Consider the following 22,458-nt stretch of genomic DNA (forward strand, 5'->3'; position numbering starts at 1 on the left):
CTCTTACCCCCCCTTACTGTTTCATGGAACCCTCCTCTCTCTTGCCCCCCTTACTGTTTCATAGAACCCTCCCTTCATAGAACCCTCCTCTCTCTTGCCCCCCTTACTGTTTCATAGAACTCCTCTCTCTTACCCCCCTTACCGTTTCATAGAACCCTCCTCTCTCTTGCCCCCTTACCGTTTCATAGAACCCTCCCTCTCTTGCCCCCTTACTGGTTTCATAGAACCCTCCTCTCTTTACCCCCTTGGTTTCATAGAACCCTCTCTCTTACCCCCTTACCGTTTCATAGAACCCTCCCTCTCTCTTACTGTTTCAGAGAACCCCCCCTTACCGTTTCATAGAACCCTCCCTCTCTTACCCCCCTTACCGTTTCATAGAACCCTCCTCTCTTACCCCCTTACCGTTTCATAGAACCCTCCTCTCTCTTACCCCCTTACCGTTTCATAGAACCCTCCTCTCTTACCCCCCTTACCGTTTCATAGAACCCTCCTCTCTCTTGCCCCCCCCTTACCGTTTCATAGAACCCTCCCTCTCTCTTACCCCCCTTACTGTTTCATAGAGACCCTCCTTTGTACCGTTTCAGAACCATCTCTTGCCCCCTACCATTTCATAGAACCCTCCTCTCTTAGGGTTTCATAGAGACCCTCCCTCTCTTGCCCCCTTACTGTTTCATAGAACCCCCCTCTTACCCCCTTACCGTTTCATAGAACCCCTCTCTCTTACCCCCCTTCAGTTTCATAGAACCCTCTCTCTCTCTTACCCCCTTGTTTCATAGAACCCTCTCTCTACTCCCCCTTACCGTTTCATAGAACCCTCCTCTCTCTTACCCCCCTTACCGTTTCATAGAACCCCCTCTCTTCCCCTTTTAATGTTTCTCTTCCCCCTTACCGTTTCATAGAACCCTCTCTCTTACCCCCTTACCGTTTCATAGAACCCTCCCTCTTCTCTTGCCCCCCCTTACTGTTTCATAGAACCCTCTCTCTTACCCCCTTACTGTTTCATAGAACCCTCTCTCTTACCCCCTTACCGTTTCATAGAACCTCCCTCTCTCTTACCCCTACTGTTTCATAGAACCCCTCTTTACCTTACCGTTTCATAGAACCTCCCTCTCTCTTGCCCCCCTTGGTTTCATAGAACCCTCCCTCTCTTACCCCCCCTTACCGTTTCATAGAACCCTCCTCTCTCTTACCCCCTTACTTACTGTTTCATAGAACCCTCCCTCTCTTGCCCCCCTTGTTTCATAGAACCCTCCCTCTCTTACCCCCCCTTACCGTTTCATAGAACCCTCTCTCTCTTGAACCCCCCCCCCTTACCGTTTCATAGAACCCTCCTCTCTCTTACCCCCTTACCGTTTCATAGAACCCTCCCTCTCTCTTACTCCCCCTTACCGTTTCATAGAACCCTCTCTCTCTTACCCCCTTACCGTTTCATAGAACCCTCCCTCTCTCTTACCCCCCTTACCGTTTCATAGAACCCTCCTCTCTCTTGCCCCCTTATCGTTTCATAGAACCCTCCTCTCTCTTACCCCCTTACCGTTTCATAGAACCCTCCCTCTCTTACCCCCCTTACCGTTTCATAGAACCCTCCCTCTACTGTTTCATAGAACCCTTCTTACCCCCTTACCGTTTTCATAGAACCCTCCCTCTTGCCCCCCTTACCGTTTCATAGAACCCTCCTCTCTCTTGCCCCCTTACTGTTTCATGAGACCCTCTCTCTCTTGCCCCCCTTACTGTTTCATAGAACCCTCCCCTCTCTTACCCCCCTTACTGTTTCATAGAACCCTCCTCTCTCTTGCCCCCTTACCGTTTCATAGAACCCTCCCTCTCTTACCCCCTTACCGTTTCATAGAACCCTCCTCTCTCTTGCCCCCTTACTGTTTCATAGACCCTCTCTCTTACCCCCCTTACCGTTTCATAGAACCCTCTCTCTCTTACCCCCCCTTACCGTTTCATAGAACCCTCCTCTCTTACCCCCTTACTGTTTCATAGAACCCTCCCCTCTTACCCCCCTTACTGTTTCATAGAACCCTCCTCTCTTACCCCCCTTACCGTTTCATAGAACCCTCCCTCTCTTACCCCCCTTACCGTTTCATAGAACCCTCTCTCTCTTGCCCCCCTTACCGTTTCATAGAACCCTCTCTCTCTTACCCCCCTTACCGTTTCATAGAACCCTCCCTCTCTTACCCCCCCCTTACCGTTTCATAGAACCCTCCCTCTTGCCCCCTTACCGTTTCATAGAACCCCCTCTTACCCCCTTAGTTTCATAGAACCCTCCCTCTCTTACCCCCCTTACCGTTTCATAGAACCCTCTCTCTCTCTAGAACCCCCCCCTTACTGTTTCATAGAACCCTCCCTCTCTCTTACCCCCCTTACCGTTTCATAGACCCTCCTCTCTTGCCCCCCTTACACGTTTCATAGAACCCTCCTCTCTCTGCCCCCCTCTTCACCCCCCCTCTCTTACCCCCGTTTCATAGAACCCTCTCTCTCTTGCCCCCCTTACCGTTTCATAGAACCCTCCCTCCCTCTTACCCCCCTTACCGTTTCATAGAACCCTCCTCTCTCTCTTACCCCCCTACCGTTTCATAGAACCCTCCCTCTTACCCCCCTTACCGTTTCATAGAACCCTCCCTCTCTCTTACCCCCCTTACTGCAGGTTTCATAGAACCCTCCTCTCTTACCCCCCTTACCGTTTCATAGAACCCTCCTCTCTCTTACCCCCTTACCGTTTCATAGAACCCTCCCTCAGTTTCATAGAACCTCCTCTCTCTTACCCCCTTACTGTTTCATAGAACCCTCCTCTCTCTTACCCCCCTTACCGTTTCATAGAACCTCTCTCTCTTACCCCCCCCTTACCGTTTCATAGAACCCTCCCCTCTTGGACCCCCCCCCCTTATAGGTTTCATAGAACCCCTCTTCTACCCCCTTACCGTTTCATAGAACCCTCCCTCTCTTGCCCCCCTACGTTTCATAGACCTCTCTCTCTTGCCCCCTTACCGTTTCATAGAACCCTCCTCTCTTACCCCCCTTACCGTTTCATAGAACCCTCCCTCTCTTACCCCCCTTACCGTTTCATAGAACCCTCTCTCTTACTTTCATAGAACCCCTTTAATCTTGCAGTTTCATAGAACCCTCTCTCTCTTACCCCCCCCTTACTGTTTCATAGAACCCTCCCTCTCTACCCCCCTACCGTTTCATAGAACCCCCTCTCTTACCCCCCTTGTTTCATAGAACCCTCTCTCTCTTACCCCCTTACCGTTTCATAGAACCCTCCCTCTCTCTTACCCCCCTTACCGTTTCATAGAACCCTCCTCTCTCTTACCCCCCCTTACCGTTTCATAGAACCCTCCCTCTCTCTTACTCCCCACCCCCCTTACCGTTTCATAGAACCCTCCCTCTCTTACCCCCCCCCCTGTTTCATAGAACCCTCCTCTCTTACCCCCTTACTGTTTCATAGAACCCTCCCTCTCTCTTACCCCCCCCCCTTGCCCCCCCGTTTCATAGAACCCTCCTCTCTTACCCCCCTTACCGTTTCATAGAACCCTCCTCTTACCCCCTTACCGTTTCATAGAACCCTCCTCTCTCTTACCCCCCTTACCGTTTCATAGAACCCTCCTCTCTCTTACCCCCTTACCGTTTCATAGAACCCTCCCTCTCTTACCCCCTTACCGTTTCATAGAACCCTCCTCTCTTCCCCTCTTACCCCCTTACCGTTTCATAGAACCCTCCTCTCTCTTGCCCCCTTACCGTTTCATAGAACCCTCCTCTCTCTTACCCCCTTACCGTTTCATAGAACCCTCCTCTCTTGCCCCCCTTACCGTTTCATAGAACCCTCCCTCTCTTACCCCCCTTACCGTTTCATAGAACCCTCCCTCTCTCTTACCCCCCTTACCGTTTCATAGAACCCTCCTCTCTCTTACCCCCTTACCGTTTCATAGAACCCTCCCTCTCTTACCCCCCTTACCGTTTCATAGAACCCTCCTCTCTTACCCCCTTACCGTTTCATAGAACCCCCTCTCTCTTACCCCCTTACCGTTTCATAGAACCCTCCCTCTCTTGACCCCCCCCCCTTACTGTTTCATAGAACCCTCCCTCTCTCTTACCCCCCCTTACCGTTTCATAGAACCCTCTCTCTCTTACCCCCCCTGTTTCATAGAACCCTCCTCTCTTACCCCCCCTTGTTTCATAGAACCCCCTCTCTTACCCCCTTACTGTTTCATAGAACCCTCCTCTCTTACCCCCCTTAGGGTTTCATAGAACCCTCCTCTCTCTTGCCCCCTTACCGTTTCATAGAACCCTCTCTCTCTTACCCCCTTACCGTTTCATAGAACCCTCCCTCTCTTACCCCCCTTACCGTTTCATAGAACCCTCCCTCTCTCTTACCCCCCTTACCTGTTTCATAGAACCCTCCCTCTCTCCCCCCCCTTACCGTTTCATAGAACCCTCCCTCTCTCTTACCCCCTTACCGTTTCATAGAACCCTCCTCTCTCTTACCCCCCTTACTGTTTCATAGAACCCTCTCTCTCTCTTACCCCCTTACGTTTCATAGAACCCCCTCTCTCTCTTACCCCCCTTACTACCGTTTCATAGAACCCTCCCTACCCCCCTTACCGTTTCATAGAACCCTCTCTCTCTCTTACCCCCTTACCGTTTCATAGAACCCTCCTCTCTCCCCCCCCTTACCGTTTCATAGAACCCTCCTCTCTCTTACCCCCTTACCGTTTCATAGAACCCTCCCTCTCTCTTACCCCCTTACCGTTTCATAGAACCCTCCTCTCTCTTACCCCCTTACCGTTTCATAGAACCCCCTCTCTCTTACCCCCCTTACCGTTTCATAGAACCTCTCTCTCTCTTACCCCCCTTACCGTTTCATAGAACCCTCCCTCTCTCTTACCCCCTTACCGTTTCATAGAACCCTCCTCTCTCTTACCCCCCTTACCGTTTCATAGAACCCTCCCTCTCTTACCCCCCTTACCGTTTCATAGAACCCTCCCCTCTCTTACCCCCCTTACCGTTTCATAGAACCCTCCTCTCTCTTGCCCCCTTACCGTTTCATAGAACCCTCCTCTCTCTTACCCCCCTTACCGTTTCATAGAACCCTCCTCTCTCTTACCCCCCTTACCGTTTCATAGAACCCTCCTCTCTCTTACCCCCCTTACTGTTTCATAGAACCCTCCCTCTCTCTTACCCCCCCTTACCGTTTCATAGAACCCTCTCTCTCTTACCCCCTTACCGTTTCATAGAACCCTCCTCTCTCTTGGTTTTAGAACCCCCTCTCTTACCCCCCTTACCGTTTCATAGAACCCTCCCTCTCTCTTGCCCCCTTACCGTTTCATAGAACCCTCCTCTCTCTTACCCCCTTACCGTTTTCATAGAACCCTCCTCTCTCTTACCCCCTTACCCCCGTTTCATAGAACCCTCCTCTCTCTTACCCCCCTTACCGTTTCATAGAACCCTCCCTCTCTTACCCCCCTTACCGTTTCATAGAACCCTCCCTCTCTCTTACCCCTCTTACCGTTTCATAGAACCCTCCCTCTCTCTTACCCCCTTACCGTTTCATAGAACCCTCCTCTCTCTTACCCCCTTACCGTTTCATAGAACCCTCCCTCTCTTCTTGCCCCCTTACCGTTTCATAGAACCCTTACCCCCTCTCTCTAGAACCCTCCCCTTACCGTTTCATAGAACCCTCTCTCTTGCCCCCTTACTGTTTCATAGAACCCTCCCTCTCTCTTACCCCCTTACTGGTTTCATAGAACCCTCTCCTCTCTTACCCCCCTTACCGTTTCATAGAACCCTCCCTCTCTCTTACCCCCTTACCGTTTCATAGAACCCTCCTCTCTCCCCCCCCTTACCGTTTCATAGAACCCCTCTCTCTTACCCCCCTTACCGTTTCATAGAACCCTCCCTCTCTTACCCCCTTACTGTTTCATAGAACCCTCCTCTCTCTCTTACCCCCCTTACCGTTTCATAGAACCCTCCTCTCTTACCCCCTTACCGTTTCATAGAACCCTCCTCTCTCTCTTACCCCCTTACCGTTTCATAGAACCCTCCCCTCTCTCTTACCCCCCTTACTGTTTCATGGAACCCTCTCTCTTGCCTCTTACCGTTTCATAGAACCCCCCTCTTGCCCCCCTTACCGTTTCATAGAACCCTCCCTCTCTCTTACCCCCCTTACCGTTTCATAGAACCCTCCTCTCTCTTACCCCCCCTTACCGTTTCATAGAACCCTCCCTCTCTTACCCCCTTACCGTTTCATAGAACCCTCCCTCTCTCTTGCCCCCCTTACCGTTTCATAGAACCCTCTCTCTCTCTTACCCCCTTACCGTTTCATAGAACCCTCTCTCTCTCTTACCCTCCCCCTTACCGTTTCATAGAACCCTCCTCTCTCTTACCCCCTTACCGTTTCATAGAACCCTCTCTCTCTTACCCCCCCTTACCGTTTCATAGAACCCTCCTCTCTCTCTTACCCCCTTGGTTTCATCATAGAACCCTCTCTCTCTTACCCCCACCCCTTACCGTTTCATAGAACCCTCCTCTCTCTTACCCCCCTTACCGTTTCATAGAACCCTCCCTCTCTCTTACCCCCCTTACCGTTTCATAGAACCCTCCCTCTCTCTTGCCCCCCTTACCGTTTCATAGAACCCTCCTCTCTCTTACCCCCCTTACCGTTTCATAGAACCCTCCCTCTCTTGCCCCCCTTACCGTTTCATAGAACCCTCCTCTCTCTTACCCCCTTACCGTTTCATAGAACCCTCCCCTCTCTTACCCCCCTTACCGTTTCATAGAACCCTCCCTCTCTTACCCCCCTTACCCCCGTTTCATAGAACCCTCCCTCTCTCTTACCCCCCTTACCGTTTCATAGAACCCTCCCTCTCTTGCCCCCCCCTTACCGTTTCATAGAACCCCCTCTCTCTTACCCCCTTACCGTTTCATAGAACCCTCCCTCTCTCTTACCCCCTTACCGTTTCATAGAACCCTCCCTCTCTCTTACCCCCTTACTGTTTCATAGAACCCTCCCTCTCTTACCCCCTTACCGTTTCATAGAACCCTCCTCTCTCTTACCCCCTTACCGTTTCATAGAACCCTCCTCTCTCTTACCCCCTTACGTTTCATAGAACCCTCCTCTTCATACCGTTTCATAGACCCTCCTCTCCCCCCTTACCGTTTCATAGAACCCTCCCTCTCTCTTACCCCCTTACCGTTTCATAGAACCCTCTCTCTCTTACCCCCTTACCGTTTCATAGAACCCTCTCTCTCTTACCCCCTTACCGTTTCATAGAACCCTCCTCTCTCTTGCCCCCCTTACCGTTTCATAGAACCCTCCCTCTCTTACCCCCTTACCGTTTCATAGAACCCTCCCTCTCTCTTACCCCCCCCTTACCGTTTCATAGAACCCTCCCTCTCTTACCCCCTTACCGTTTCATAGAACCCTCTCTCTCTTACCCCCCTTACCGTTTCATAGAACCCTCCTCTCTCTTACCCCCCTTACCGTTTCATAGAACCCTCCCTCTCTTACCCCCTTACCGTTTCATAGAACCCTCCCTCTCTCTTACCCCCTTACCGTTTCATAGAACCCTCCTCTCTCTTACCCCCTTACCGTTTCATAGAACCCTCCCTCTCTCTTACCCCCCTTACCGTTTCATAGAACCCTCTCTCTCTTACCCCCCTTACCGTTTCATAGAACCCCTCTCTACCGTTTCTCTTACCCCCTTACCGTTTCATAGAACCCTCCTCTCTCTTACCCCCTTACCGTTTCATAGAACTCCCTCTCTTACCCCCCCTTACCGTTTCATAGAACCCCCCTCTTCCCCCTTACGTTTCATAGAACCCCCTCTCCGTTTACTGCTTTCATAGAACCCTCCTCTCTCTTACCCCCCTTACCGTTTCATAGAACCCTCCCTCTCTCTTAGAACCCCCCTTACCGTTTCATAGAACTCCTCTCTTACCCCCCCTTACCGTTTCATAGAACCCTCCTCTCTCTTACCCCCTTACCGTTTCATAGAACCCTCTCTCTCTTACCCCCTTACTGTTTCATAGAACCCTCCTCTCTTGCCCCCTTACCGTTTCATAGAACCCTCCTCTCTCTTACCCCCCTTACCGTTTCATAGAACCTCCTCTCTCTCTCGTTTCATAGAACCCCCCCTTACCGTTTCATAGAACCCTCCTCTCTCTTGAACCCCCCCCCTTACCGTTTCATAGAACCCTCCCTCTCTTACCCCCCCTTACCGTTTCATAGAACCTCCTCTCTCTTAGAACCCCCCTTACCGTTTCATAGAACCCTCCTCTCTCTTACCCCCCTTACCGTTTCATAGAACCCTCCTCTCTCTTACCCCCTTACCGTTTCATAGAACCCTCCTCTTACCCCCTTACTGTTTCATAGAACCCTCCCTCTCTTACTACCGTTTCATAGAACCCTCCCTCTCTCCCCCTTACCGTTTCATAGAACCCTCCCTCTCTCTTACCCCCCTTACCGTTTCATAGAACCCTCCCTCTCTCTTACCCCCTTACCGTTTCATAGAACCCTCTCTCTTACCCCCTTACTGTTTCATAGACCCTCTCTACCCCCTTACCGTTTCATAGAACCCTCCCTCTCTCTTGCCCCCTTACCGTTTCATAGAACCCTCTCTCTTACCCTTACCGTTTCATAGAACCCTCCCTCTCTCTTACCCCCCTTACCGTTTCATAGAACCCTCCCTCTCTTACCCCCCTTACCGTTTCATAGAACCCTCCCTCTCTTACCCCCCCTTCGTTTCATAGAACCCTCCTCTCTTGCCCCCTTACCGTTTCATAGAACCCTCCCTCTCTCTTACCCCCCTTACCGTTTCATAGAACCCTCCTCTCTCTTCCCCCCTTACCGTTTCATAGAACCCTCCCTCTCTTACCCCCTTACCGTTTCATAGAACCCTCCCTCTCTCTTACCCCCTTACCGTTTCATAGAACCCTCCTCTCTCTTACCCCCTTACCGTTTCATAGAACCCCTCTCTCTCTTACCCCCCTTACCGTTTCATAGACCCTCCCTCTCTCTTTACCCCCTTACCGTTTCATAGAACCCTCCCTCTCTCTTACCCCCTTACCGTTTCATAGAACCCTCCCTCTCTTTACCCCCTTACCGTTTCATAGAACCCTCTCTCTCTTACCCCCCTTACCGTTTCATAGAACCCTCCCTCTCTCTTACCCCCCTTACCGTTTCATAGAACCCCCTCTCTCTTACCCCCTTACCGTTTCATAGAACCCTCCCTCTCTCTTGCCCCCCTTACCGTTTCATAGAACCCTCCTCTCTCTTACCCCCCTTACCGTTTCATAGAACCCTCCCTCTCTTACCCCTCGTTTCATAGAACCCTCCCTCTTACCCCCCTTACCGTTTCATAGAACCCTCCTCTCTCTTGCCCCTTGGTTTCATAGAACCCTCCCTCTCTTACCCCCCTTGCGTTTCATAGAACCCTCTCTCTCTTACCCCCTTACCGTTTCATAGAACCCTCTCTCTCTTACCCCCTTACCGTTTCATAGAACCCTCCCTCTCTCTTACCCCCTTACCGTTTCATAGAACCCTCTCTCTCTTGAACCCCCCCTTACCGTTTCATAGAACCCTCCTCTCTCTTACCCCCCTTACCGTTTCATAGAACCCTCTCTCTTGCCCCCCCCTTACCTGTTTCATAGAACCCTCCTCTCTCTTACCCCCCTTACCGTTTCATAGAACCCTCCTCTCTCTTACCCCCCTTACCGTTTCATAGAACCCTCCCTCTCTTACCCCCCTTACCGTTTCATAGAACCCTCCCTCTCTCTTACCCCCTTACCGTTTCATAGAACCCTCCTCTCTTACCCCCCTTCGTTTTAGAACCCTCCCTCTCTTACCCCCTTACCGTTTCATAGAACCCTCCTCTCTCTTACCCCCCCTTACCGTTTCATAGAACCCTCCTCTCTCTTACCCCCTTACCGTTTCATAGAACCCTCCTCTCTCTTACCCCCCCTTCGTTTCATAGACCCCTCTCTCTTACCCCCTTACCGTTTCATAGAACCCTCCTCTCTCTTACCCCCTTACCGTTTCATAGAACCCTCTCTCTCTTACCCCCCTTACCGTTTCATAGAACCCTCCTCTCTTACCCCCCTTACCGTTTCATAGAACCCTCCTCTCTTACCCCCATTACAGTTTCATAGAACCCTCCTCTCTCTTTAGAACCCCCTTACCGTTTCATAGAACCCTCTCTCTCTTGCCCCCCTTACCGTTTCATAGAACCCTCCCTCTCTCTTACCCCCCTTACCGTTTCATAGAACCCTACCCCCTCTCTCTTACCCCCCTTACCGTTTCATAGAACCCTCCTCTCTCTTACCCCCCCTTACCGTTTCATAGAACCCTCCTCTCTCTTACCCCCTTACCGTTTCATAGAACCCTCCCTCTCTCTACCCCCCTTACCGTTTCATAGAACCCTCCTCTCTCTTACCCCCCTTACCGTTTCATAGAACCCTCCCTCTCTCTTACCCCCCTTACCGTTTCATAGAACCCTCCCTCTCTCTTACCCCCCTTACCGTTTCATAGAACCCTCTCTCTCTTACCCCCTTACCGTTTCATAGAACCCTCCTCTCTCTTGCCCCCTTACCGTTTCATAGAACCCTCTCTCTCTTACCCCCTTACCGTTTCATAGAACCCCTCTCTCTCTTACCCCCTTACCGTTTCATAGAACCCTCCCTCTCTCTTACCCCCCTTACCGTTTCATAGAACCCTCCCTCTCTCTTACCCCCCTTACCGTTTCATAGAACCCTCCCTCTCTTGCCCCCTACCGTTTCATAGAACCCTCCTCTCTCTTACCCCCCCTTACCGTTTCATAGAACCCTCCCTCTCTCTTACCCCCCTTACCGTTTCATAGAACCCTCCTCTCTCTTACCCCCCCCTTACCGTTTCATAGAACCCTCCCTCTCTCTTACCCCCTTACCGTTTCATAGAACCCTCTCTCTTACCCCCCTTACCGTTTCATAGAACCCTCTCTCTCTCTTACCCCCTTACCGTTTCATAGAACCCCCCTCTCTCTTACCCCCTTACCGTTTCATAGAACCCTCCTCTCTCTTACCCCCTTACCGTTTCATAGAACTCCTCTCTTACCCCCTTTACCGTTTCATAGAACCCTCTCTCTCTTACCCCCATTACAGTTTCATAGAACCCTCCCTCTCTTACCCCCTTACCGTTTCATAGAACCCTCCCTCTCTCTTACCCCCCCCTTACCGTTTCATAGAACCCTCCCTCTCTCTTACCCCCCTTACCGTTTCATAGAACCCTCCCTCTCTCTTACCCCCTTACCGTTTCATAGAACCCTCCCTCTCTCTTACCCCCCTTACCGTTTCATAGAACCCTCCTCTCTCTTACCCCCCCTGTTTCATAGAACCCTCTCTCTCTTACCCCCTTACCGTTTCATAGAACCCTCCCTCTCTCTTACCCCCCTTACCGTTTCATAGAACCCTCCTCTCTCTTACCCCCCTTACCGTTTCATAGAACCCTCCTCTCTCTTACCCCCTTACCGTTTCATAGAACCCTCCCTCTCTCTCTTACCCCCCTTACCGTTTCATAGAACCCTCTCTCTCTTGCCCCCTTACCGTTTCATAGAACCCTCCTCTCTCTTGCCCCCCTTACCGTTTCATAGAACCCTCTCTCTCTTACCCCCTTACCGTTTCATAGAACCCTCCCTCTCTCTTGCCCCCCTTACCGTTTCATAGAACCCTCTCTCTCTCTTACCCCCTTACCGTTTCATAGAACCCTCTCTCTCTTACCCCCCTTACCGTTTCATAGAACCCTCCCTCTCTTACCCCCTTACCGTTTCATAGAACCCTCCCCTCTCTTACCCCCTTACCGTTTCATAGAACCCTCTCTCTCTTACCCCCTTACCGTTTCATAGAACCCTCCCTCTCTTACCCCCTTACCGTTTCATAGAACCCTCCTCTCTCTTACCCCCTTACCGTTTCATAGAACCCTCCTCTCTCTTACCCCCCTTACCGTTTCATAGAACCCTCTCTCTTACCCCCCTTACCGTTTCATAGAACCCTCCCTCTCTCTTACCCCCCTTACCGTTTCATAGAACCCTCCCTCTCTCTTACCCCCCTTACCGTTTCATAGAACCCTCCCTCTCTCTTACCCCCCTTACCGTTTCATAGAACCCTCCCTCTCTTGCCCCCCTTACCGTTTCATAGAACCCTCCCTCTCTTACCCCCCTTACCGTTTCATAGAACCCTCCCTCTCTCTTACCCCCTTACCGTTTCATAGAACCCTCTCTCTCTCTTACCCCCTTACCGTTTCATAGAACCCTCCCTCTCTCTTACCCCCTTACCGTTTCATAGAACCCTCCTCTCTCTTACCCCCCTTACCGTTTCATAGAACCCTCCCTCTCTTACCCCCTTACCGTTTCATAGAACCCTCCCTCTCTCTTACCCCCTTACCGTTTCATAGAACCCTCTCTCTCTTACCCCCTTACCGTTTCATAGAACCCTCCTCTCTCTTACCCCCCCCTTACCGTTTCATAGAACCCTCCCTCTCTTACCCCCCCTTACCGTTTCATAGAACCCTCCCACTCTCTTACCCCCCTTACCGTTTCATAGAACCCTCCCTCTCTTACCCCCTTACCGTTTCATAGAACCCTCCCTCTCTCTTACCCCCCCTTACCATTTCATAGAATCCTCTCTCTTACCCCCTTACCGTTTCATAGAACCCCCTCTGTCTTGCCCCCCTTACCGTTTCATAGAACCCTCTCTCTCTTACCCCCTTACCGTTTCATAGAACCCTCCTCTCTCTTACCCCCTTTACCGTTTCATAGAACCCCTCTCTCTTACCCCCCTTACCGTTTCATAGAACCCTCTCTCTCTTACCCCCTTACCGTTTCATAGAACCCCCTCTCTCTTGCCCCCTTACCGTTTCATAGAACCCTCCCTCTCTTACCCCCTTAACGTTTCATAGAACCCTCCCTCTCTCTTACCCCCCTTACCGTTTCATAGAACCCTCCCTCTCTTACCCCCCTTCGTTTCATAGAACCCTCCCTCTCTTACCCCCCTTACCGTTTCATAGAACCCTCCCTCTCTTACCCCCTTACCGTTTCATAGAACCCTCCCTCTCTCTTACCCCCTTACCGTTTCATAGAACCCTCCCTCTCTCTTACCCCCTTACCGTTTCATAGAACCCTCCTCTCTCTTACCCCCTTACCGTTTCATAGAACCCTCCTCTCTCTTACCCCCCTTACCGTTTCATAGAACCCTCCCTCTCTCTTACCCCCCTTACCGTTTCATAGAACCTGATCTGTTCTTCCAGGTAGAGCTGCATGACTCTGTTGTAGTCATAGATACGGTTGCTATGGAAGTGGTTCATCTCAGCTGTATGGAAACACAGATGGCAGGTAAGAGGTTGTGTTACACAGGTGAACGTGTGTGTGTGTGTGTGTGTGTGTGTGTGTGGGTGTGTGTTACCTTGTAGTGAGTAGCACATGATGCTGATGCGTTTGGCCATGGTCCCTTTATCCTGTGTGGTGATCTTCCCTGCTGCCACCATCTTGTCCCCTTCCCTCACCTTCTCTATAGCCGCCTACGCACACACACACATGCACACACACGCACATACGCACACACACACATGCACACACACACACACGCACGCACGCACGCACACACACACACACACACACACACACACACACACACACTTGATTTAGCTTGACCAGCACTCCTGGAGAGCGGAGTTTGTACTTTTAGGACTATTCCATTGGTTCTACTGTTACGGGCCAGCTAAATCAAGCACTGCTCAACAAACTACTTCTTCAACTTAGTCGTGATCTGACGTGTATCAGGCTACAATACTTAATAATAATAATAATAGTTGACAGTAGTAGAGTAGTATCTGTTGTGTACCTTGTGTACTCCGATAGTATCAGGGAAGCAGCCTAGCAGCCCTTTGTATTCGTTGTTGGTTTCCATCAGGAAGTGAAGGTCTTTTCTGGGCTGAAAGAAATATTCATCACAACAGTTTATTTTCACTCAGGGTCTGTAGTTGGACCTTCAGAGACAATGAGAGAGAGAGGCAGAGGGAGAGAGAAAGAAGGGTGATTGATAGTAGAGAGAGACAGAGTGGGAGACAGGGAGAGAATGGCATAGAGAGAAAGAGGGGGCGGGATGGAGAGAGAGAGAATGTATTCAAAAGGAAGGAAGGAGGGAGAGAGACGAACAGGAAATGCCTCAGGGACAGGAAGAACATAGGTTATCTATGTGTGTGTGTTACCTGCTCAGCTACGATCTGTGAGATCTCCTCGTATGTTTTCCCTGCAGCTGTGAGAGCATCTGTGAGTGTGGCCTCTCCTACACCACACACACACACACACACACACACACGACAGAGACCCAATTGATCATAGTGTACAGTTTAGTGACAGTACTATGACAGTAGCCAGCACCACAGAGCATACATTGGAGGTAGCAGGGTAGCCTAGTGGTTAGAGTGTAGAGGTGGCAGGGTAGCCTAGTGGTTAGAGTGTAGAGGTGGCAGGGTAGCCTAGTGGTTAGAGTGTAGAGGTGGCAGGGTAGCCTAGTGGTTAGAGTGTAGAGGTGGCAGGGTAGCCTAGTGGTTAGAGTGTAGAGGTGGCAGGTAGCCTAGGGGTGGTTAGCCTAGTGGTTAGAGGTGGCAGGGTAGCCTAGTGGTTAGAGCGTAGAGGTGGCAGGGTAGCCTAGTGGTTAGAGTGTAGAGGAGAGGTGGCAGGGTAGTCTAGTGGTTAGAGTGTAGAGGTGGCAGGTAGCCTAGTGGTTGTTAGAGTGTAGAGGTGGCAGGTAGCCTAGTGGTTAGAGTGTAGAGGTGGCATGTGGCAGGTAGCCTAGTGGTTAGAGTGTAGAGGTGGTAGGTGGCAGGTAGCCTAGTGGTTAGAGTGTAGAGGCGGCGGGGTAGCCTAGTGGTTAGAGCGTTGCACTAGTAACCGAAAGGTTGCAAGTTCAAATCCCCTACAAAATCTGTCGTTCTGCCCCTGAACAAGGCAGTTAACCCGCTGTTCCTAGGCCGTCATTGAAAATAAGAATTTGTTCTTTAACTGACTTGACTAATTAAATAAAGGTAAAAAAATATATAAAAAAATCCTCATGGGAGTCAGTCAATACCTGTATAGCCACTGGTGTTGAAGACAGATGACAGGTTCTGAAAGGCTTTCCCAATCTTCTGGTACTCCTTACGCAGAGCTGAACACATCAAACAGACACCTGGTTTTAATGCAGTACGACTTGGAGGGAGTTGTAGTTTTAACAGAGTATGGCTAGGAGGGAGTTGTAGTTTACGCAGAGCTGAACACATCAAACAGACACCTGGTTTTATTGCAGTACGACTTGGAGGGAGTTGTAGTTTTAACAGAGTATGGCTAGGAGGGAGTTGTAGTTTTAACAGAGTATGGCTAGGAGGGAGTTGTAGTTTTAACAAAGTAGGGTTAGGAGGGAGTTGTAGTTTTAAGAAAGTATGGTTAGGGTTGAGACTGGGTGTGGACATGAAGTTGGGGTTTAGAATTTTCAGAGAGGAGTGTAGGTAGAGTTTGTAGTTTTTCAAGGCAGGAAGTGTGTGTGTGTTTGTGTTTGTGTGTGTGTGTGTGTTTCGCTCCTCACGGCCTGTGCAGCGTTTCCAGTGTATGTTCCCAACGTTCAGCAGGTCTTTAACTCCATCATCCATCTCTTTAGTGAACCTACTGAACAACTCACACACTGCTCCCTACACACACAAACACACACACACACACACACACACACACACACACACACACACACACACACACACACACACCACACACACACACACACACACACAAACACACACACACACACACACACACACACACAGCCAGATAAGAACCAATGTCAAATAAGCATCTGAAATCTGTGTGTATCTATCTACCATACGTACACTTCTATTATGTCTAACTCAGGAGCTTCAGGGTCGATGAGGGAGAAGACCATTGGTCCAACACACTCATCCTTCTCTGCTCTCCTCTTCCCGGTCTTCCACTCCTGACCAAACACATACACACAGACAGACAGAGAGAGTGAAGGACTGCACGACTGTGTGTGTGTGTGTGTGTGTGTGTGTGTGTGTATGTGTGTATGTGCATGTGCGTGTGTGTGTGTTTGTGCGTGTGCGCGTGTGTGTACCTTCTCGTCTCTGTATGTGAGGAAGAGTTGGAAGACGTCACTGTTGGAGACGACGGGATGTCGACACATACGACACATCCAGCCCTGCAGTCTCTCCATCCTCATCTTGATAAACTCCTCCTCAAAACGACCTGGCAAGATGGAGGAATGGATAGAATAATACTAATATTGCATTTGACGACCACTCTTCTGCAGACGACCTGGTTGAACTAATTGGTCCTTGGTCACGCTCCTACCCACTCCACCTGTTATCACTTAATAACAAACTTGTGAATACAAATGTTGAATTAGGAGCCTAGTTGGTTCAGCCACAGACAAAGACAGCAAGCTTTCCCGCTAGTCATGATTGGCTGAGATAATGAGTGGGCTGGACATGCAGAGAGATGAGTTCCGATTGGTCTGCCATACAGCGTGCTTCTGTCTATTTGAGCCGGTCAGTATGTCTATGTAATCCTGTCTAACGCATCTTTAAAAAAAAACAACAAAGATCTTGTGGTATAACTGCATAAGTGTTGCTCTCTACTTTCAGGAGGACAGAGTTTTGAAATCAGTGGAATTAGAGTATGATGGCTAAGGAGATCTGTCTCTGGATTCCATCTTCCATCTAAGGGAAACCATGGCAACCGTGAGAGAGGGAGAAGCGTCCATCCATGTATACAGGTAAGATAGTCTAGCTAGCTACATTTTCAGATATTACATGTTTAAAATTTTTTGTCAGAAAGTTGTATTAATTTCATGTTAAAGTGTACTGTTAGCTAGCTAGCTGACGTTAGCTGACTAGCTCGCTAGCTAATATTACACGTATGATCTGTGGGGTAATATTATTCGTATCTCAAAGCCATTTGGTTTGCTAGTTATTAGCCTCATGTTAGCTAGCTAGTTAACATGGAACCTGTTCTTCAGCTTTTGGACTATTAAATTGTAATATTATATTATACTGATCCATTTACTTTATGTTCATATTATTATATTTCTTATTGTTGTTGTATTGTCCAGAAGGAACCTGCCAGTAAGCAGGTTGGACAACGTTATACCATGCATATCCCGTCTCTACGGACTAATAAAACCAGAAACGGTTTCTGTTATATTACGGGGAGTTTTAAATTAAGTGCTCTTGCTAAACATGTATTATGCTTCCACATGTTCTAGTCTTAGTTATTACACCCCTTTGATGATATTCATGTCCTCAAGTTTGTTATGCCATGTTCTGTTTTAGTTTGTGTTTGTCAGTGTCCTCCTTATTATGCGTTACTGTTAAACCCATTTCCTTCCTGTTAATTACATGGTACTGTTAAACCCATTTCCTTCCTGTTAATTACATGGTACTGTTAAACCCATTTCCTTCCTGTTAATTACATGGTACTGTTAAACCCATTTCCTTCCTGTTAATTACATGGTACTGTTAAACCCATTTCCTTCCTGTTAATTACATGGTACTGTTAAACCCATTTCCTTCCACTTTATTCACCCGGCAGCACTACTTGACCCTTCATGCACTTTTTATGTTTTGATTTCACCCTGATATGTGTTTTGTCCCTACTAAATCACTACAACCCTATCTCCCGGCCGTATAAGCCAACAACATCCACCATCATATTCTCCTCCCCCTCGGTGTTTGCGTTTTGTGTAAAAAAAGAAAACAGATCATTGGATTTCTCTCATCACCTAATTCATCCACATTTTAATAGACGTACCATAGTGACATTCTGAACCAGTAAATTACAAAACCTCTTTTATACTAAACTTTAACATTTATACCTGTAATAATAATAATAAATTCCATTTGAAAGACACTTTTATCCAACGTGACTTGCATACATTTTGTGTGTATGGGCTGTCAGGGGAATCGATAAAACACCTCACTAGATGGCCATTGTCAACAGGCCCCAATACAGAACTATTTATAACCTCACTAGATGGCCATTGTCAACAGGCCCCAATACAGAACTATTTATAACCTCACTAGATGGCCATTGTCAACAGGCCCCAATACAGAACTATTTATAACCTCACTAGATGGCCATTGTCAACAGGCCCCAATACAGAACTATTTATAACCTCACTAGATGGCCATTGTCAACAGGCCCCAAAATACAGAACTATTTATAACCTCACTAGATGGCCATTGTCCACAGGCCCCAATAAGACAGAACTATTTATAACCTCACTAGATGGCCATTGTCAACAGGCCCCAATACAGAACTATTTATAACCTCACTAGATGGCCATTGTCCACAGGCCCCAATACAGAACTATTTATAACCTCACTAGATGGCCATTGTCAACAGGCTCTAATACAGAACTATTTATAACCTCACTAGATGGCCATTGTCAACAGGCCCCAATACAGAACTATTTATGACCTCACTAGATGGCCATTGTCAACAGGCCCCAATACAGAACTATTTATAACCTCACTAGATGGCCATTGTCAACAGGCTCTAATACAGAACTATTTATAACCTCACTAGATGGCCATTGTCAACAGGCCCCAATACAGAACTATTTATAACCTCACTAGATGGCCATTGTCAACAGGCTCCAATACAGAACTATTTATAACCTCACTAGATGGCCATTGTCAACAGGCCCCAATACAGAACTATTTATAACCTCACTAGATGGCCATTGTCAACAGGCTCCAATACAGAACTATTTATAACCTCACTAGATGGCCATTGTCAACAGGCCCCAATACAGAACTATTTATGCTTGAAGGATGCCTTACACACAGCTCAATACATATTTTCTAAAGCCACGCTTTTTCAGACCACAAGACCTATTCAGGAAAAACTGAGGTGACGGTTGCCATGGAAGCCACTGACCTGTGACTTGTTTGTCAGGCAGCGAGGGGATGGGGATGGCGGAACCAAACTTCTCCAACAGGCGCTCATACAGCCAATCAAAATGCTTATACCTGTGATTGACAGGTCTGTTGGTCGTCTGTAGAAAACACAAAAAGAAGAGTCAGAGAAGTGTGTGTGTGTGTGTGTGTGTGTTATTAAACAACTAAATTGACCGACGTCAGTTCAATTACTTGAATTCCATTTAGTTTGTATTTTTTGTGAGCTCTGCGCGCCGGTAGAGGAATCAGATCAAGAACAAACTGTGGGCCGCTGGAAGTTGTAGTTTTCAACAGAAAATATTAAACTTAGTTCAGGGCAGAAAACGTGGTAATTAACTACAATGACTATAATCCATTGCGACTGCCCTGCTCTTCCGGCCCCAGAAAGACACATGAGAGAGGAATGTACACAGCACAACAACAATAGGGATATTGACAGTTCGTTAGGTAGCTGTACCCGATTAATATTTGTAGTACTTGGTAATTAGCCGTATTGAAAGTATGCCCTATCTACTTTGAAGAACAACTAAAATAGTTTTATCGTCAGACAGCTCTGCAGCATATTAGGTAGCTACTAGCTAGCTAGTTACTATTACATATTAGGTAGCTACTAGCTAGCTAGTTAGTATTACATATTAGGTAGCTACTAGCTAGCTAGTTACTAAATCAAATCAAATCAAATCAAATAGCTACTAGCTATCCAGTTACTGTTACATATTAGGTAGCTACTAGCTAGCTAGTTACTATTACATATTAGGTAATCAAATCAAATTTTATTTGTCACATACACATGGTTAGCAGATATTAATGCGAGTGTAGCGAAATGCTTGTGCTTCTAGTTCCGACAATGCAGTAATAACCAACAAGTAATCTAACTAACAATTCCAAAACTACTACCTTATAGACACAAGTGTAAGGGGATAAAGAATATGTACATAAAGATATATGAATGAGTGATGGTACAGAGCAGCATAGGCAAGATACAGTAGATGGTATTGAGTACAGTATATAGATATGAGATGAGTATGTAAACAAAGTGGCATAGTTAAAGTGGCTAGTGATACATGTATTACATAAAGATGCAGTAGATGATATAGAGTACAGTATATACGTATACATATGAGATGGTAGCTACTAGCTATCCAGTTACTGTTACATATTAGGTAGCTACTAGATAGCCAGCTAGCTAGTTACTAGCCTAGCTAAATAGGATGACTTGTTAATGAGGTTAGATGGTTGGCTGCTACTGCCTGAGCAGAGATGACAAAAAAAAACACAAAAAAAATGTTTAAGTCCTAAAATAAAAACAACTTAATAAGACAATTGAATGTTCTAAAAATTTGGCTTTGGAATTTCTACGAAAATTTCATTTCTATTAAAAAGCTTAAAGCATAATTTTTTAAATATTTTTTATACAAATCAAAACGGAAAAATTATTTATTTTTCACCGAACTGAAACGACCTCAAAAAGCACTAATCGCTCAGCACTAGTGTGTGTGTGTGATACTCACGTTGGGTGTGACCTGATATTCTATGTAACTCTTCAGCCCATACATCTTAGAGCCCTTTTTAGGATCAGCCACGACACAGTCAAGAGGAGACTGGGGATACAGCCACACTGGCCCCACATCTCCCATCTACACACACACACACACACACACACACACACACACACACACAAACAATTACTACATTGCTATTATCTAGAGTAGCAGAGTTTCCCCCCTATAAATGTAATGCCTTGTAAATGTACTGTTACATAAATGTTGAGTAATGTAATATTATATAAATAATGTCATCTAAATGTAATGTGAATGTAATATAATGTAAATGTAATGCCTTGTAAAAGTTATGTAAAGTAATGCAGATGGATGTACAAGTAATTTATTGTAAAGTAATGTCAATGTAATGTTACTGTAATGTAATGTACTCTAATGTAATTTTTATGTAATGTACTGTAAAGCAATGTTAACGCAATGTACTGTAAAGTAATGTTAATGTAATGTACTGCAAAGTAATGTTAATGCAATGTACTGCAAAGTAATGTTAATGCAATGTTACTGTAATGTACTGTAATGTTAATGTACTGTAACGTAATGTTAATGTAATGTTACTGTAGTGTACTGTAAAGTAATGTTACTGTAATGTACTGTAATGTTAATGTACTGTAACGTAATGTTAATGCAATGTTACTGTAATGTACTGTAATGTTAATGTACTGTAACGTAATGTTCATGTAATTTACTGTAAAGTAATGTTAATGTAGGCACAGTTAATGTACTGTAACGTAATGTTAATTTAGTGTACTGTAACGTAATGTTAATTTAGTGTGAAGAAATGTTAATGTACTGTAACGTAATGTTAATGTAATGTTAGTGTAGTGTACTGTAAAGTAATGTTAATGTAATGTTACTGTAGTGTACTGTAAAGTAATGTTAATGTGGTGTTACTGTGGTGTACTGTAAAGTAATGTTAATGTAATGTTACTGTAGTGTACTGTAAAGTAATGTTAATGTGATGTTACTGTGGTGTACTGTAAAGTAATGTAATGTTAATGTAATGTTAATGCAATGTACTGTTAATGTAATGTAATGTTAATGTAATGTTAATGTAATGTACTATTAAGTCATGTTAATGTCATGTACTGTAAAGTAATGTTAATGCATGCACTTTTAATGTAATGTAACGGAATGTTAATGTAGTGTACTGTAAAGTTCACGTAATGTACTGTGAAGAAATGTTAATGTGATGTACTGTTAAGTAATGTTAACATAATGTAAAGTAATGTACTGTAAAGTAATGTTAATGCACTGTAATGTACTGTAAAGTAATGTTATGTACTGTAAAGTAATGTTCATGTACTGTAATGTACTGTAAAGTAATGTTATGTACTGTAAAGTAATGTTATGTACTGTAAAGTAATGTTATGTACTGTACTGTAAAGTAATGTTATGTACTGTAAAGTAATGTTATGTACTGTAAAGTAATCTTCATGTAATGTTAATGTAATGTACTGTAAAGTAATGTTATATACTGTAAAGTAATGTTCATGTACTGTAATGTACTGTAAAGTAATGTTATGTACTGTAAAGTAATCTTCATGTAATGTTAATGTAATGTACTGTAAAGTAATATTATGTACTGTAAAGTAATGTTATGTACTGTAAAGTAATCTTCATGTAATGTTAATGTAATGTACTGTAAAGTAATGTTATGTACTGTAAAGTAATGTTCATGTACTGTAATGTACTGTAAAGTAATGTTATGTACTGTAAAGTAATCTTCATGTAATGTTAATGTAATGTACTGTAAAGTAATGTAAATGTGTAGAACAGATGGATGACTCACATAGATGGCCAGTCTGTCTTTGCCTTTGGGTGGTAGTTTAGCCAGGAGGTACACCTCTGGGTTGGGGATCTTAGAGAACGCAAACCTAGTGGAAGAATACGGACCTACAGTACCAGTCAAAAGTTTGGACA

The 22,458-nt window shown here is 46.5% G+C and overlaps 1 protein-coding gene across 1 annotated transcript in view; it reads right to left on the reverse strand.

Moving 5' to 3' along the window:
* LOC112265787 (sorting nexin-9) overlaps positions 1-22,458 on the reverse strand; it is an 82,558-nt gene that overhangs the window by 48,171 nt on the left and 11,929 nt on the right. The window contains exons 7-17 of the mRNA XM_042326234.1: positions 22,328-22,412; positions 20,491-20,616; positions 18,960-19,077; positions 16,135-16,265; positions 15,886-15,993; positions 15,595-15,697; positions 15,103-15,180; positions 14,240-14,316; positions 13,873-13,962; positions 13,435-13,549; positions 13,221-13,341 (exon numbers count right to left, since the gene is read on the reverse strand). Of these exons, the coding sequence (XP_042182168.1) occupies positions 13,221-13,341; positions 13,435-13,549; positions 13,873-13,962; positions 14,240-14,316; positions 15,103-15,180; positions 15,595-15,697; positions 15,886-15,993; positions 16,135-16,265; positions 18,960-19,077; positions 20,491-20,616; positions 22,328-22,412 (1,152 nt within the window). The remainder of the gene's footprint in view (positions 1-13,220; positions 13,342-13,434; positions 13,550-13,872; positions 13,963-14,239; positions 14,317-15,102; positions 15,181-15,594; positions 15,698-15,885; positions 15,994-16,134; positions 16,266-18,959; positions 19,078-20,490; positions 20,617-22,327; positions 22,413-22,458) is intronic.

This window comes from Oncorhynchus tshawytscha, linkage group LG08 (assembly GCF_018296145.1).
Source record: "Oncorhynchus tshawytscha isolate Ot180627B linkage group LG08, Otsh_v2.0, whole genome shotgun sequence".
In the NCBI taxonomy this organism is placed as follows: Eukaryota; Metazoa; Chordata; class Actinopteri; order Salmoniformes; family Salmonidae; genus Oncorhynchus; species Oncorhynchus tshawytscha.